General features: G+C 54.1%; 7 protein-coding genes across 7 annotated transcripts; 3 read left to right on the top strand and 4 right to left on the bottom strand.

Annotated features, from left to right (window-relative positions):
* Nucleotides 1–475: 475 nt before the first annotated feature.
* Nucleotides 476–2545, bottom strand: J4E83_010301 (uncharacterized protein; the record flags this gene model as incomplete). Its single annotated transcript, XM_049337182.1, has 3 exons — nt 476–1224; nt 1278–2232; nt 2324–2545. The coding sequence occupies 3 exons, from the start codon at nt 2543–2545 to the stop codon at nt 476–478; spliced, it is 1926 nt and encodes a 641-aa protein (XP_049183730.1).
* Nucleotides 2546–2807: 262 nt separating this feature from the next.
* Nucleotides 2808–3947, top strand: J4E83_010300 (uncharacterized protein; the record flags this gene model as incomplete). The annotated part of the gene is made up of 3 exons (XM_049337181.1): nt 2808–2856; nt 2918–3165; nt 3228–3947. The coding sequence occupies 3 exons, from the start codon at nt 2808–2810 to the stop codon at nt 3945–3947; spliced, it is 1017 nt and encodes a 338-aa protein (XP_049183729.1).
* A 434-nt stretch (nt 3948–4381) lies between these two features.
* Nucleotides 4382–8211, bottom strand: J4E83_010299 (uncharacterized protein; the record flags this gene model as incomplete). The annotated part of the gene is made up of 7 exons (XM_049337180.1): nt 4382–6232; nt 6385–6451; nt 6510–6522; nt 7005–7101; nt 7197–7601; nt 7649–8057; nt 8162–8211. The coding sequence occupies 7 exons, from the start codon at nt 8209–8211 to the stop codon at nt 4382–4384; spliced, it is 2892 nt and encodes a 963-aa protein (XP_049183728.1).
* A 1041-nt stretch (nt 8212–9252) lies between these two features.
* J4E83_010298 (uncharacterized protein) lies at nt 9253–10920 on the top strand (the record flags this gene model as incomplete). The annotated part of the gene is made up of 1 exon (XM_049337179.1): nt 9253–10920. One exon carries the CDS (start codon nt 9253–9255, stop codon nt 10918–10920), a length of 1668 nt encoding a protein of 555 aa, XP_049183727.1.
* Nucleotides 10921–11143: 223 nt separating this feature from the next.
* On the bottom strand, nt 11144–13694 carry J4E83_010297 (uncharacterized protein; the record flags this gene model as incomplete). Its single annotated transcript, XM_049337178.1, has 3 exons — nt 11144–11671; nt 11722–13529; nt 13583–13694. The coding sequence occupies 3 exons, from the start codon at nt 13692–13694 to the stop codon at nt 11144–11146; spliced, it is 2448 nt and encodes an 815-aa protein (XP_049183726.1).
* Nucleotides 13695–14454: 760 nt separating this feature from the next.
* On the top strand, nt 14455–15594 carry J4E83_010296 (uncharacterized protein; the record flags this gene model as incomplete). Its single annotated transcript, XM_049337177.1, has 1 exon — nt 14455–15594. The coding sequence occupies one exon, from the start codon at nt 14455–14457 to the stop codon at nt 15592–15594; it is 1140 nt and encodes a 379-aa protein (XP_049183725.1).
* Nucleotides 15595–15825: 231 nt separating this feature from the next.
* On the bottom strand, nt 15826–16825 carry J4E83_010295 (uncharacterized protein; the record flags this gene model as incomplete). Its single annotated transcript, XM_049337176.1, has 2 exons — nt 15826–16450; nt 16533–16825. The coding sequence occupies 2 exons, from the start codon at nt 16823–16825 to the stop codon at nt 15826–15828; spliced, it is 918 nt and encodes a 305-aa protein (XP_049183724.1).
* Between the last annotated feature and the right edge of the window lie 220 nt (nt 16826–17045).

Here is a 17045-nt window from a genome sequence, read left to right as displayed (position 1 = left end):
GTCTGTGTCGTCATTTGCCCAACGCGAAACTCGCACAATCTCTGCAAAACAAGGTCATGCATCCAACAAGAGCTGCTGGGCATTGCTCCGTTACACCTAGCCTGCCGTTTTTGCCGTTCAACGGCAATTCCCGTGCAGCGCTGGCCAACAACATCGTCGTTGACATCGTGTGAGGATCTTTTGCGAGTGTGTGTGTACGGGCGGGCCTTACAGCCAAATTCTGCCAAAACGGTTATGGCGCAGTGACTTAGCCACATCTAAGCTTCTACGGGACGAAGATCAGGTTTTCTCCAGGCGCCACAATGGGGTTTGTGGGTCACTAGTCACGCTTGAAGCTTGACTGGACATGGGCTTGCATTGGCACTCAACTTGGGGGCAGTGGGTTCTTGTGTTGCGATTCCCTACTCTGGTCAGAGATTCATCATTACTAAAATTGATAGACTATAATACAGGGCTCCGGTAATCCGTAGAAAACTTAGCTCATGAGCAGTCTCGTAATGGCACTAACATTAAGTGTCCTTAGATCACTGTAATGTTGCCCGGTACCCAAGAATACCACTGGGATGCCTGTCGCGTGCACCATCGACACCAGTGTACCCACCATATCGCCGACGGTATCGCATTTTGAGATGATGAATCCATCGAGGTTTCTCCCCACGCCAAAAGAAGCGTTGAAGTTGCGTGCCTGTGCAACAGAGTCTGTACCGACAAGCGCTTCACCCACCATGAGAATCTTGTCTGGGTTGGCTAGCTTGCCGAATTTCTCAAGGGAAGACATGAGACGTTGGTCGTTGTGTCGGCGACCAGCGGTGTCGATGAGCACTACGTTGAAGCTGTTCTTCGAGGCAAAGGTAACGGCATCCGCTGCAATGTTGGCAGCATCTTTGCCATAGCCCTTTTCGAACAAATCGACCTGACCTCCTTCTCTTTGCGATAGCTCCTTCAACCTATCTACGTGTACGCGTAGTTGCTCCACAGCACCAGAACGGAATGTATCCGCTGCTGCGATGAGCACGCGGTGGTGATTTTGCAACAGGAAAAATGCAATCTTGGATAGATTTGTCGACTTTCCGACGCCGTTTACACCGACAATGGAGATGACGTAGGGGCGTGATGTGGTGGCGTTGGTATGTTGAATTTCGCGGAGGAGGTCCAGGGAGGACGTAGGAGTAAGCATCTTGGTGAGGGCCTTTTCCATGGAGGACTTGAGCGTAGTCTCGATTGCTATTGCGATAATTAGTAGCTGCGTATGATGGGGGCTAGGCGTGTCAACTGACTGGTAAAGCTGGGAGTCTTCATGCCCACGAGATCGCGCTCGACGCTCTCACATAGTCGCACCGCAGCTTCGAGAGCCACATTCTTGCGAAGGAGGTGCTGTTCCATTCCCTTAAGTGGTTTTGCCAAATCTTCCTTGGTAAGTGTTTTGCCGCCAACCACGTTCCTGAATAGGCCGCCAATGGCACCCAAACTGGACCCGACTAGCCCGCCAGAGGCAGCGGGTGTTTCCTTGTCCTTCTTCGCGTTTTGTGCTGCGATAATCTCGTCCATCTCTTCGTCAAGATCTTTAAGCACAAACTCGCCCTTCTTTGTCTTGTGGCCCCATGTCTCTGGTCGGATCTCCTCAAGCGCCTCGTTCCCAGAGGCGTCGCCCTGGATGTCTGATTGCGAGTAGTCGAGCACAGAGTCGTCCTGTTCTTCGGCCCCAAATTCGCCCCACACTCTGCCCTTCTTGGCTGAGCCCCTGCCCTTCTTCTTGGCTGATGCTTCGTCACCCGATGACACTGGTGCTGAGCTGAATGCCGAGGCCTTCTTCTTGTCTCGCCGTGACATCTTCCCTCCAAATGGTCTTGCCTTTCCAGTCAAAAGCTGACTTTGCGCCGGTGTAGTAGGCCTCGAGGTATCTGGCGTGGGCACTGGTGTTGAATCGGCGCTCGTATCGTACAAGGACTGCTGTGGTTTCTGTAGTGCCGTTGGCTTGGGCACGCTTTCGTCGGCGCTGTCGTTGTCGGTACTCGATTCGGGAGTGGTGAGCTTGATACTTGGTGCGCCAGAGTCGCTGGCACCTTCCAAGTCATGCATCTGTCGGTCGAAGTAGGCGCCGAATTTGTCGCAGTTGACCACACTGGTGTGCTCCGTCTTCAACTGCTCGCCATAGAGGCCGACGAAGAGTGCGCGCACGTTATCGAGGAGCTTGTCGACCCATGTCAGGTGTACTAGACTCTGGTATACGGCCTATGGCACGGTCAGCTCTTGCGCATATCTACGGCGCATTGCGCCGTGGTGCCGTCTCGACCCTTTGATCGAACGAGGACTGCGTTCATACCACAAAGATGAGGCCAAGATCCTTCGCCGCCGTCCACTTCAAAGTATATCCCTCCTTCTTGTATGTAGGTTTGGCGCCGGCATCTTCGGCGTGAGGTTGCACGCGCTCCTCGATGAAGACATCCCGGATTAAACTGTTGATGACGTTTGCGCCGACCGGGACATATGTGCGCGACCACAGGACTACGCCAGAAGTAGTCAATATCTCGAAGGTATCCAACATGGCGAGGGTGAAGAGCGGCGGGAGTGTTGCGGAAGGGAGACGTGGTGGTGCGGCGGGCACATGTGGGATATGACGACGGGCCGTGCACGCTCTTGCCGGTCGGAATTCGGAGGTGCCAACGACACCGCAGCTCAAGGCAGAAATTCAACCAACATTGACGGCGACGTGTCCAATTGCGCATCACAAAACTCGGGCTTCTTTGTCTCTTTCATTCTCCCAGACACCGCACTCGCTACACCGACCATCGCCCCGACGCGCAGCCATGCAGCGCCCCAACTACGGCAACCCACCACCGGCGCATTCACCACCTTGTACGTATTAAGACGCGTCCCATCATGCCTCCTGTAGACGCCGTGTATTGACTTGATCAAGTACATCACCCGGTCCCACAACACGTTTCCACAGTCCCCCAGCTACGGTCACCACCTCCCCCGCAACCCCCTTCACAACCCCAGAGCGGCTATGGCTACGGATCACAGGCAGGAGGTATGCCGCCTCAGCAAGGCGGATATGGCGTGCACCCGTCGTTCGGCGGCTTCATCAACGACCCGACTGCTCAGTTAGGGTTCCAGATGGGAAAGAGCGCCGTGGACGCTGGGCAGCACTATATGGAACAGAACGTATGTCCACAAGGCATAGCGCAGGCCTCCCATTCATGAACAGCCTGCTAACAACATTCCAGCTAGGACGCCTTGTCTCAGTGTCCGCATTAAAGCACTACTTCAACGTCACAAATTCCTACGTCCTCAACAAATTACGCATCATCCTCTTCCCATGGTGGCACCGTCCCTGGTCGCGCCAAAGACAGCACACGGCCGATCCATCAGCCTCCGCCGCACTGCTATATCAACCTCCACGAGAAGATGTCAACTCACCAGATATGTACATACCCACCATGGCCCTGGTGACCTACATCCTGCTATCGACACTCTTCGCAGGTCTACGCGGCGCCTTTAACCCCGAACTCCTGGGCAAAACCGCTACCGTCGCAATCGCAGTCACTCTACTCGAGATCCTCATCATCCGAACCGGCACCTTCCTCCTCGCCATCAGCAGCTCCTCGCAACTCCTCGACCTCGTCGCATACAGCGGCTACAAGTTCGTCCACGTCATTGTATCTCTGCTCATCACCAACTTGGCCAATTGGATCGGATTCAGTAGCTCATGGGTCGGCTGGGTCGTATTCCTCTACTGCTTCAGCGCGAACTCGTTCTTCTTGTTGAGGAGCCTGAAATACGTGCTGTTGCCCGACAACAAACCGCAAGACGCCTTTGGCGCTCCCGCTCCCGTGGGATATCCTCAGGATATCAAGACTGGTCAGAAATCGAGGAGGACACAGTTTTTGTTTGTGTATAGCTATGTGGTGCAATTTGGGTTCATGATCTGGTTGAGCAAGGTATGAGTGGGGTACAAGTATTGGAGTAGTGTATCTACGCTGAAGGCGCAGAGGGCAAGGTATGTCCCACTCAGCTCATCGGTTGGACATGAGGATACGCGTAGCCACGCTGTTATTTATTACAAATTAACGATTTGGGCAAGCGAGAAGTCCGCGCGAGGGTAATGGTCGCGTTCGAAGAGTACCATGTATTATGTATCTATTAGCATCCAGCATCCGCATCCGCATACTCAACCCAAAGAGTCTTATGCGTACTGATTGACATCTATATGTATCTAAATCATGTCGCACACAATCAACGAGAAAAAAACGCCTATACCCGCTGTAATATCCACTAGCCATGACCGCGTAAATTCTCCAGTACGCCACACGATACATACGCCCATACACCGCTTTTGAAGAACCCATTCTCTACATCTCTGCGAGAATCCCGACATCATCTAACCCACAACAGGCACAATGCGTCCCATGGAACGCATATGCCCCATACTCTCCTCGTTCTCCCTCTGATAATCCAACACCACCTCACCAAACTGCTCAATCTGATCCTGTGCCCTCGGCGCTCCGATCAAGACAATACCCCTCGGCACCACCACGTCAGCGACCTGGAAGCAACCAAAAGTAACCACCTTCTTGATAGCGGGACACGATCGGAAGACACCAGCCACAATCTCCGTGTCGACCACGGGACAGAAGGAGAGGTTGATCTCGCGGAGATGAGGATATTCCTTCTTGCCGTCGAAGATTTCTGTAAAGGTAGCGTGGGAGATGTGGCGGCAGGAGGATATGTCTAGAAATTCGAGGCGCGAGCCAGAATGGGCCATTAGGGCGCGGAAACCGTTGGATCCTAGACCGATGGGCTCGTCTTCGGGTCCATCGGGGTTCGTGTTGTCCAGATCGCGGGTTGAGTTGACGTCGATGTAGTGGAGGGGTGGGTTGGTCCAGTTGGTGAAGAGCTTCACGTAGCCAGCGTCGGTGCACTCGTTATTCTCTGTGAAGCGGAACTTGCTGAGATAGTGACACTTGTTGTGGATGGCTTCGAGGACGTCATCGGTGGGTTCTGTTGTGTTGTCCAGGAAGTGCTCTAGGCACAGGGTGCGGAGGTTATCGCCAACTGAATCGACCAGATGGACGAGCTTCTCGCGGGTAATGGGGTCGTAGAAGCGGAGTGTGAGATGCTTCAGATGCTTCAGGTGTGCAATGGCGTCGATGCTGTCCGGGCCGATCTTCTTGCAGCGCTCAATCTTGAGGCGTTCAAGGTTGGGGCAAAAGGTGGAGAGTGCCTCAACTACGTGGTCGCCGAACGCGGCGTCTAACCACTCAACTTTCAGCGACTTGAGATCTTGGCCCCGAGCAATGAAGAGTTCGATCCATTTGTCGTCCGAGACAAGATTGGCTCCTAGCAGTTGTATCTCTTCCAGCGCCTTTGCCTTCTCGTTCATGTAGTCAATGTTGCTGTCCTTAAACTGGCAGCAGTTGCGCAGTGATAGACGCTTGACATTGGGGCAAACGGCAAAGATCTGGTCGTAGTCCTCGGTCTCAAGATATGCCGCTTCGTGAATTGCAATCGACTGCATATCTGACTGAAGGAACAGCTTCATCGTGTTGGAGTTCATCGCTCGCTTCTTTGAGAAGATCTCGCTGATCCGGTTCATGATACCCTCTGGCATCTCGCCCAGTTCGTCAATGTCTTCTGAGTGTTTGGCGAGCTTCTCGATGCACAGTTGTTGGAGTGTCTTGGGTCCGCGCTGTGTCATACCGTCAAGGCGGTTGCTCTCAATCTTCCTTCTACCCTTTCGCACGACGGGCTTAGCCAATTTCTTTTCTGACTTTGCATCTTTGACCATCTCTTTTCCACACGGTGTACACAGGAGCCCACCATCTGGACCAGCTTTGCTGTAGGGCGTGACGGTAAATCGCTTGTCGCAAATTTCGCAGTTCTCCAATTGGCCAGGGAGTGGCTCCGCCTTCTTGTACATGTCCATGACATCTTCAAAGTCGGATTCATCATCTGAGCCCTTCTTCTTGCTCTTCTTCTTGGATGCCTTCTTCGCCGCCTTGCCCTTCTTGATCTTCGCTATCGCCTCGTCTTGGTTGCGTTTACGTTTGCGGGTGCGCTCGGCTGCCATCGCGGAGGATTCGGCTTGTAGGTCCTCCTCGACATCTTCGTCATCTTCACCAGCATTTGAAGGTCCCTCGCCATTATCTCCTGCTTCTGCTGCGTCTCGCTCGGCTTGTTGACGGCGCTGTTCGTACGAATCGCGAATCTCGGCCGCAGAGATGTTGTTCGCCTGGAGGTGGATTGTTAGCCAGTGGTTCTCTCAGACACCGCGCTCATGAGGTTTGCGCCGCGGCTATCGAGCAAGAACCCAGCCGCTTTCGATCTTCATGTCGCAAGTCTCGATTGTTGGGCATGCTTGTCCCCATAACAAATGTCACTCACGGCCAGAAAATCTGTCAAGGCAGAGTGCGGTCCCCGAATGCCTGCGCCTCTAGGTCGTCGTCCGCTCCTGTCGCCACTCATTAGTCTTGCGCGCTCATCAAGTCCAATAGCGGATCTTGACTTACATGATGCCTGTATCTATTTCTTACTGTAAAAGCAATTTAAACGAAAGTGATTTGAAAAGAGGTGTTGCGGAACAGTCGTGGTGGTGCGGCTGCGCTGGGTGTGAGTGGGGTGGGACATGCGCAGGAAGGCGCGTTGGGGCGGCGGCGCGTAATCACGTGGTGGCGATTAGTCGCCTTTTCCGGATTAGTCTACCCCTGACGGCATTCCTTTCACTGTCACCATAGTCGCGCGATAGGGCTATTCATAACGCTATCGATTCAAGAATTCAACTTTTGTAGTCCTATGTACGTCCCTTTGGTGGGGACAGTCTGTGGTAGACCTTTCGCTATCAACCGCAGCTAAATCATGTGATGCAAATCATGTCCAAACGCCAATCCAATCCAAACTCCCTCACACCCTCGCAGAACCAGAACCTTGTCCGTTGTGCATGCCTGTCAATCTCTGTCATGTCCAAATACTGGGGTCAGGTGACTAGATAACCGTGTCGTCGTCACTGTCATCATCGTCCTCGTCCTCGTCCTCTTCCTCCTCGTCAGAGTCCCAGGCATCGACAGTGGATCCTGTCTGTCGGACAGTATCACCCATAGGCATCTGCGAAATTGTCAGCATGGTTTCTTGATATGATCCAAGGTGCGAGTCATAATCGTGGGATTTCTCTCGCAGTCTGATATCGAGATAAAACATACCATGGGAGAACCTCGGGGGGCAGCACGAATCTTGGCCCATCCGTTGGGGCGGATCTCCGAAGTGTCAGATCGCTCAGCCACGCTGGAGGTAAAAGTGTGGGACGAGCCGGTGACGGAGGAAGTCGAGCGACGATAGGCGTTGGGGTTGAAGCCTGAGCTCGCACTAGGAGCCGCATTGGACTGGGTGTGCCAGGACTTGGTGCGGACCTCGCTCCAGCTGTCGGTGTTGGCGTTCCCATGGCCAGCCGGGTAGGAGTATTCGGTGTCGATGAGGCTCTCGTCTGCTGAGCCGTTGATGGACATAGCCTTCTGGAAGCCAGCCGACAGCGCAATACCTCCGTCTTCAATATCCTTGCGCTCGGTTCGTCGGTTGATGCCGTTAACAGTCTTCCACTCATCGTCTCCCTATAGAGGTCAGTAAGCCGCCACATACAGCCGTTATGGAAACCCACATAAGTAGAAGATGTTTCACTCGTAGCTGCGGACCAGTACTCGGGAAACTGGCCCTGGGAGTGGTCGGGCGGAACGAAGGACCTAGTCGGATCCTCATAGCGGTCTCCGTCAACGGCCTCATCAGCAAGCTGAAGCTCAACACACTTGAAGCATTTGGCAGTGTCGGGTTTGGCGCGCTGAGACTTCGCAAACTCCTCCAAGCCCTTCGTCTTGCCACACATGGTGCACTCGATCTCGACCTTCTGCTGCCCAGTGCAACTGTGGCAGTTGATGGGCTTGGTGATCTTGCTTGAGGTTTTGATTTGGTGTCGCGCATCGGTCAGCTGCTTGGTGGAGTACTTGACTTGAGGGAGGTTCTTGTGGCACCGGCCGCATTTGATCTTCATGGGAAGCGGGATACCCTGGAGCCTGGGAAGACTAGTTAGCAGCGCGTCAAATTGAACAACGACTGGGTTGTTTCAATAGTAGTCATGCTGTCTTTGGCATTTCCGGTCAATGTTATCTGTACGTACCTGTCAATCTCGTCCTGGTTGTAAGCGTGCACATTGCGGCGGCCTCCCATCGTTGGCGACTGGTGTTGTAGAGTAGTATGTGAAGTATGAGAACGAGAGAGAGTGGAGTGGGATTGATGAGAGACCCTGTACGGCAGTGGGAATAAGAGAGAGATGCCTAAGCGAAGCCTGAAGGTACGCGTTGTTCGTTTGGGCCGAACTCAAGGTGAAGGCAGGAGCCAGTGAGACAAGCTGCAGCTGCCCGACACGTGCGTAGCATGTGATGTTGCGATCTCGGCCCTGAGGAGCAACCGTCATCTTGAGTTCGATACGCACACGTGAGCATACCCACTGAGCACACAGCATCGGAGCTGTCTAGACCTCTTCTACATCTTCAGCGTCTTCAGCCTCATCGGTAATCCTCCAAGGCCTCTCTAACTACTACAATGGGTCGCAGAGGACAATCTGGGAAGCCGTCAGAAGCCAGAAACGCTAAGGACCGCGCTCGCGCGGCTGCGCACCAGCTTCGACAAGCTCAGGCTCAGGCTCAAGCTCAAGCTCAACCATTGCCTCAGCTTCAAACTTCGAGCAATGCCGAGGCCATGGACCTTACATCAAGCACCGATAAACAGACCAAGGGTACATTCGGTTCCAACGCCACCTCTACCTCCAGTACGACCCTTGGTAACCCCGAAAAGAAGGATGTCGGCACACAAACGCAACTCTCGTGCGGATGCCACAAGGTGAATGCCACGCTGAGATGCTACCGCTTGCAAAGCCTAATCAAGATAATCTAGATCACCCCGGTCTGAGGACTTGGACGGATATCAGCGGAGATGGTGTTGAATTTCACGTGAAGTCAGCGAGACAGAAGTTTAGCGATGGTGAGAGAGGCGTGGAGTTTGGGTTGTGCATCATTAGTGTCGCCAAGATTTCGAAGCGGTGAACGCGGGCAGAAATAATTCTAGGATTGGGGCATTCGCGACCAGGAACCTTTTGCGCATACACTCTCAGCGAATACATGCAGTGGATTCCCCAGTCACAAAACTAGCTTACGAAGCGAATCAAGTTGCTCACTGTCACAAAAGGCTGTCAGCCATCGCAACTGCACTATGGCCACCGAACGCGGCTCCAAGCCCAGCACAGCGCAACCGCGGCGCAAGTCGCAAAACGCAGCGCCCATAGACGACGAAGACACCCGCGCGATCGCCGAATTCACCGAATCAGCCACAAAGCAATATGGGCGCGGCGATCGCATACGGCCGAAGACAGTCAAGGACAAGAAGCTGCGGAGAAACATCACATCGCTTGAGGCGAAGAACAAGCAGGCGGCGATAGAAGCGAAGAATGTCGAAGTCCTGCTCGAGAACAACCCAGGACTGTTGGAAACCGAAAATGAGCTGGAGAGGACATACAAGGTGCGACAAGATGAAATCAAGCGGGAAGTTGGTCTGGAGACAGCAAAGAAGGGCTTCGAGTTGAAGTTGGACGGTCTGGGTCCTTACGATGTATGCGAGTACAGTCGCAACGGCCGTGACTTGTTGATCGCCGGCAGAAAAGGGCATGTCGCGACCTTTGACTGGCGAGACGGAAAGGTCGGCTGCGAACTCCAGCTCAACGAGACGGTGCGAGACGCGCGATGGCTGCATACGAGCAACCAGAAGAACTTTGCGGTCGCGCAGAAGAACTGTGTCTACATCTACTCGGGCGACGGCGTGGAGATGCACAAGCTCAAGAACCACTCTGAAGCCACACACCTCGAATACCTCCCCTACCACTTCCTCCTCGCCTCGGTATCGACCGCAGGCATAATACGATACACCGATGTCTCGACCGGACAGTCACTACCACAACTATACACAAAACTCGGCCCCGCAACAGCTTTCGCGCAAAACCCACACAACGCCATCCTGCACGTCGGCCACCAAAAAGGTCTCGTAACCCTCTGGTCGCCCAACAGCGCCACGCCCCTCGTCAAACTCCTCCCACACCGCGGCCCCGTCCGAAGCATCGCAGTCGACAGATCAGGAACATACATGGTCAGCACATCGCAAGACCGACGCATGTCCGTCTGGGACGTCCGCATGTTCAAAGAAATGTACCAAACCCACCTCCGCGTCCCGGGCACCACCCTCTCCATCTCCGACCGCAACCTCACAGCCGTCGGCTACGGCACACAGACCGCCATCTACAAAGACGACATTTTCCGCCGCAACGCCGAAGACGCCGCACCCCCCATCATGCCGTACATGGGCTGGGGCGGCGAAGGCCTAAACGTCAGCCGCGTGCGCTTCTGCCCCTTCGAAGACGTCCTCGGCATATCGCACGACAAAGGCTTCTCCTCCATCATCGTGCCCGGCGCCGGAGAAGCCAACCCAGACACCCTCGAGCCCGGCACCAACCCCTACGAAACCTCCAAGCAGCGCCGCGAAACAGAAGTGCACGCCCTGCTTGAGAAGATCCAGCCCGAGATGATTGCGCTCGACCCCAACTTCGTCGGTAACCTCGATCTTGCGTCTAATGAAGAAAGGCAACGCGAATTCCGCGCTGCGAGGGGCGAGAAGGAGCCGGATAAGGTGGATATGTTGAAGAAGAGGGGGAAGGGCAGGAATTCGGCGCTCAGGAGGTATTTGAGGAAGAGCGGGACGAAGAATGTGGTTGATGAGGAGAAGGAGAGGGCGAGGGAGGCGTTGAAGAATATGCAGAAGAGGCAGATTGAGAGGAAGGAGAGGTTGAAGAAGGATTATGGACCGGCGCTTGAGAGGTTTGCGAGGAAGTGAGTCTGGGAAGAATTGGCTTGATGCTGTTTCAGACTTCATGTTGGCGTTGGCGGTGAAAAGTACGCGGCTTTATCAGCATTTCACGGCGTTTACTTCACGGGTCTGTTTCACCGATATAGGCTCAGATACTCTATTCGTAAAAGATGAACAACAAACTCCATACCCATTTTAGCCTATCTAAAACCCCATGATATCATAAAAGTCATTGACGCGTCGTAACCCTCTAAGCAGCTTGTTCCATCTCGGTTGCTTGCTCCAGCTCACCCCTCCACGCTCTCGCGCCCCTAGGATAAACCCTCTTGTACAAACTAACAGCAACAGCATCCATAGGGCTGATCTTGCCATCGAAAGTAGCCTTGAAGTATCCGTGCGTACCCAGACTCTCCTTGATGAAACCACTTCGCCCACGCTTCGTCCACAGCGGTAAGCTCTTGAACCACTTGACGTCGCCGTCGTTGAAGAACATGTAGCGCACTGTGACGACGCGCTTGTTGATCTTGTACGGGTGGCCTGTCAGGATGATGCGCTTGGCGATGATGCGGTTGGTGGAGGGTGGGAGAGATGTTCCGGTCGCGATTAGGCGAAGGGAGGAGGGGTGGTCGGGAGAGGGGGTTGTGCGGGTGAAGTAGAGGAGAGGGACGTTGCCCCAGGTTAGAGGTCCGATGAAAGATGCAATGGCCGATTGGCCAGGGTGGAGGAAGCGAGAGAATTTGTGCACGTTGTTCGGTGTGTTGCCGGCGTGGGAGAAGAGCTGGATGCTATTAGTATTGAGGGATAGAATAGAGGCTTAAGGTGACTTACAGGGTTGATTACTATCCTCCTTGGTCCGCACTGCACAATCATCTCAGTCTTCGACTTGATCGGTCCCTCATGCTCAGAGCTGAGCAGTATGCTGTAGTTGGCGGCTGTGCGCTTGTGCTCGTGTCTTAGGAGTGAGAACATGGCCATTGGCCGTGACTGCATCTCCTGGAATTGTAGCGGGACACCGCGAATGTGAACGCTGACCCGAGTTCCGGGCTTGACACCGCCAGCCCAGGCTTCACGCATGAACTTGGTCGCTGTGCGCTTGTAGTCGGAAATGTCGAGCAACCGCTGCCACTCTTCCGGCTCGTATGGTCGATCCTCTTCCGTCTCCCATGTGCTGTTCCTTAGACTCTTCAGTCCTCGGTAGCGAATGAGACGCTCTCGCGCATTCACGTTTGGATGCAGTTCGATCTCGTCAGGGAACTCGAGATCTTCGTCCTCTTCTGTCTTTCTGGACTTCCGGTACTCCTCGATCTGTGCGGCCTCGTCCTCTGGTGATGGATCTAGGAACATCTCCGATTGCGGGTATTCTGAAGGAGCGCCCTCGGTCATAGCTTTGCCATCGACGTCCATTCCCTCTACACCATCTGCAGGGTGCGCAGGCTGACTCTGGGCGTCTTCGTCGACTTCCATGTCGTCGAAGTCTTCCAGATCCGAGCCCGAGTCGGACATGTCGTCGAGATACCATGCGGACTGGTATTCACTTGTGCCCTTTGGTAACCGCCTCTTTTTGGCGGGCGCGACCTCTTCCTCCTCGTCTGAGAAATAGTGGTGGTCGTCTAGCAAAACACCCTTGCGTTCAGAGGGCGCAATGGATGTGGCGTAGTTGGTCACGTCGTCCATGATTGTTTCCTCTGGTGCGAGATCTGCTAGGTCGTCCTGGTCTTCCGTTGGGCGCTCCAGGATGCCATCGCCTTCTGTGTCAACAGCCATCTCTTCCTCTTTGTGTTTCTTCCTCGTTTCTAGTGGAGCGGCTACGATCTTGTCGACCTGGAAGTCTCCCCAGTCTCCCACTTGCACCAGCCTGTCGGCCTTCAACCCAAGCCCGCGCACAACACCGGTAATGACAACATCACCAGTGCCGTCCGCGTTGACGGCCGACTTGCCTCCAGGCCACGCGATATCCTCGATGAACATGTAGCTCCTTTGGTCCCTCCACCTGACACCCTTTGTGGTAGTTGTGCATAGCGATCGGACGAGGTTTGCGGCTTCTTGTCGGTTGTCGAGAGAGTAGACGCGCTCGGTCGCGGGTAGCCAGTGGGTGATGTAGGATTTGAGTGACGAAACGACTGAAGGCCTGGCCTTGGCGGGCTCGACTTTGTCCAGTCCTTGCACCACGGTAAAGGTGTTTGAGATACCCTGGCTTTCGACCGACTTCATGATCAGCTCGCCCTCTGCGTCGACCTCTTCTTGCGCCGACAGAATGAAGACGACAAAGTCGGCGACACGGCAGGCGTCGAGAGCGGCCAGCAGATCTCTCTTGACGATCAAATATTGCACCTTTTGCTTAAAACGGTCGACGTTTGTGCGTGTCCATCCTGCCTCGGGAACCTCCTCTTCAATGTCCAGGCTGGCGTTCAGGCTGCGGACAGCTTCGGCGGTAGAGACGTCCGAACATAGCGGGATGAGGGCGGTGATCCTCGGCGCACCATCTTTCCCGGCAAATACGTTGGACGACTTTGCGTGCTCGTGGTCCTTGTTGATGCGCATCTGCTTGGCGCGGTTGCGGCGGTCGAACTTGCTCATGACTTGCTGGTGGGGGGTCTTGCGGCTGCCGAATTCGAACGAGAGGGAGTTGACTTTGCCTGGAGAAACAGTCAGTATATGTGGGCGCGGTGGCGGGGAAGGAGCGACTGACCCTTGCTCTGCTCCTTCAGCGCGCCTTTGGTGGCATGGCGGGACTTGAAGCCCTTCTTGTCCTTCTTGGTCGTGCTCCGGTGGTGGTGCGCTGTCGCAGCCATGGGCGCCATATTGTTGCCGCTGCCACCTGATTTGAATCGGAAAGGAATCGACGCCACTTTGACTATGCGGTGTCAGAAACTCGGCGCTGCACTGTCTGGTGGGTGGTGGAGAGTGGGACGGCGATAATTTTGTTAATCGATAAGCCAGCCCGAGTAATTTTGGCTCCTCGGCTGTGGCGTCATGCAGCACACCCCTGCCACCCTGCATTCACCCCTCGCCTTCTGCTTTCACATGCTCAACTCCATACCACGCCTTCGCACATCACGCTTCAGCGATTCCTCTCTCAAGGCGATGCAGTATCTCGCGATGAAGTCGACTTACGCCGCCCGTGTGTTCGAGCTGATCACTTGGAGACTTCAGCCTTCTCTACTAATGGATGCTTTGGTAGGGACAGTCGTCGCATCGGTCTACTGTGAACGACACTTGCGGTTGAGGCAAGCCGAATAGTACCATCATCATCGACCCTGAATGCGTGATTCAGACTTTCTCAACAAATCACCCGCTGAGATGCCAGAAACCGCGCAACACATCGCTGTGGATGGCCAGTCAGACGGCCAACGACTCCGCTTTGGACCCCTACAGGTCGCAACTTGACGATGGTTACGTTGTTCGATGTAAGGAAGTTCGAAAGGGTTTCAGCGGCACCCTCGTGATTGTGATTTACCTTCCTCCATTCCTCTTTGTCACACCAGAGAACAATCGCACTTGGTATCAGCGTCGTCTTTCTCGCTATCCTCAGCAGCATTCATTTCGTCACAGGGCTTCGTAATGCCGGAACTGTCTCAGGATGGTGTAGGCAACCTGAGCGCAGGGTCAGCGAAACAAACGTACAGCACAAGCCATCGCCCTCCCATTACACCACGTAATTCGATCGAAACCTCCCACCACCCCCTGGAGTCTTATCCCTTTGGACCAGAGCAAATCTCAGGCCACGATACAAACTTGGAACTTCCTCAAGACAAGCCTGCCGCAGTCGATCTCCTTGTCCGCCTTCTCGTCGACATCCTGGTATACAGCTATGACGTCGACTTTCATGAGCTCCATTATGCGCTCGCTGCATGTTCGCCCAAACTGTCCACCACGAACCTCTCGGCGCGGAATATCAGCCTTTTGACCTATCAAGGAACGCGCGTAGCTCTCGAATACGCCGATGTCATCCACAAGGCATGTGAGACTGTCGTTGATAATACTCAGAGTCTGCTAAAGGATAGCGACCGCGAGTTCATTAGCACTTTCATCATGGAGCCAGCACGAACTATTGGAGTCGACATCGCTTACGTCTTCGAGCAGCTGTACGCTTTCCGGATGCACAGGTGTGAAGGTGGAAATCATCACAAGACATTACTCTACACTAAGCCGTCCTTCTGGACCCGGGGTCGCGGTCTCCTGCCAGGAAAATTGGGTATGGATAAGAGTCAAAAGTTACTTGCACGTCGACTCGTCTCAGACGACATGGTCGTTGCACAGCTTGGGACAAGGTCGTGCGAAGCGCTTCGGCTAGTGCTCGGCAAGGCGATCAAAGATTACAATCGCAAGCATTGCAAATACGGCATGGCCAAGATCAACCGAGAGGTCTATGCAGAGCCAAAGTTTATCGCCTTGAAGAAAGAGCTCAAGTGGAGAGATTTTGTCTTCACAAAATACCTCCATGATGAACAGCAGGCTGCAATGGCAAGTGGTCAGTCAAATTTCAGACCGAGCAACCAGGCGGAAACTAGGACGACTAGCCGATTCCTTGATGTACCGCGACGAAACAGCGAGCACCTACGCAGACCAAGCTCTCTTCACGATCTACCCAGCATACGCGAACGGCCTGAGAGGCCCCCGAGGCCACTGTCTACCTCCAACATACGCCTAGGTTCACTTCGATCAAGGCCGGCGCGGCCGGGACTGTGGACCAACTATTAGTGATCTGTGCCGACACCGAGGCATGTCTACTTATGCGACGCATACCGGGGAAAGTGTTGAGTAGCACACCGATAGCAATATCTACACTGGACAATAAAACGAGTACTGTAGATAGCTCGTTGTGAAACAAATTCAAAAAGAATTTTTTAGGAGAAAGCCTTGGAATCCAAGGTACCACAAAGATGACATACTCACTACACACGCCCACCCCCTCCCATCCAACCCACCACCCTACTCCCAAAACGCCACAACCCTCGCCTCAATACTCTCCCTCGCCTCCTCCCCCTCACTCCCCTCAACCCGAAACGCCGTATGCGGACACCTCCACCCCCTCTCCTCCCTCTTAGAATCCAAGCCCTTAAACACCACCATCTCCCACGGCTGCATCCCACTCATATACCACCACTCATGCCCTTTCCCCTTAACATCCCCCATCTCCATCCCCACCCCCTCATCCTCTGCCTTCTTCCCCTCCAACGCCCCACAACTCAAAACATAATTCTCACTCCTATTCCCCGTGCGACTAAACTCCCTCTCCCGAACCTGATAATCACTCTCCGGCACCGTATTCGCATCGCAAACGGCCAGCGGATCTCGACGCACGCGTTTGAGGGGCCGCCAGCAGTTGAGGAAGGCGTAGCGGGTTGATGTTGTGAAGAGGTTGTTGATGTGGGGTGGGAGCGAGAGTTCAGTCAGTGTACCGGCGAGGGCGGATGCGGAGCCCGCGTAGTCGACGTGCGGGTGGCCTGAGGGGATGTCTTGCCACCTGCCTTGGGCGTCTTGGATGCCCTTTGCGGAGGGGGAGGTGTGTGCGCGGATTACGTGGTTGAAGATGTGGACGGTTGAGGCGCCGGTTCTGGGGGTGTTGTTAGTCTTCTGTGCTTCTGTGCTTATGTATGCTGATGTCTGTTATGGAGGATGTTGGTAAGGATTCATACAGTTTCTTGACTACTTCTTCCAACTCGGGATAGTATTCTCGTTTTACGTCTTCTTCGCTGCTGTGTCGGTCTACTCTTTGCTTCTGTGGTAGAGTGACGAATGTGAAGCCGTTGGCGTCTAGATCGAATGTCTTGCTCGCTTTTCGTACGTCGCGGATGAGCATGGGGCGGGTGTATTCATCTTTGTCGTCGAGGTATTTGACTTTCCATTCTGATTTGGGGATGGGGATGCCGGTGGCAGGGAAGTAGTTTATGCTGGCGATGACGTCGGTGTTTTGTGGATCTTGTTGCATGGTAACTTTATCTGGACAGATGTTCGACCCTGATGATTGTCCGAGAGATGAGATGCGAGTCAGTTGCAGTAAATCCAGATCTTTTCAAAAGCATATGGCCCCTTGCGATGTGAACGCGGACCCGCTGGCTAGATGAAGTGGGGTAAGCACATGCAACCAGCGCACGCATGCAACAGCCTTCATCACCACTCGACATCTTAGTGGTGTAGTAATCATTTCT

The sequence above is a fragment of the Alternaria metachromatica genome, assembly GCF_023757995.1.
Source record: "Alternaria metachromatica strain BMP 0045 chromosome Unknown scaffold_43, whole genome shotgun sequence".
Taxonomy (NCBI): Eukaryota; Fungi; Ascomycota; class Dothideomycetes; order Pleosporales; family Pleosporaceae; genus Alternaria; species Alternaria metachromatica.
Note: the sequence above shows the minus strand (reverse complement) of the source record. Positions and strands in the feature narration are given on the sequence as shown.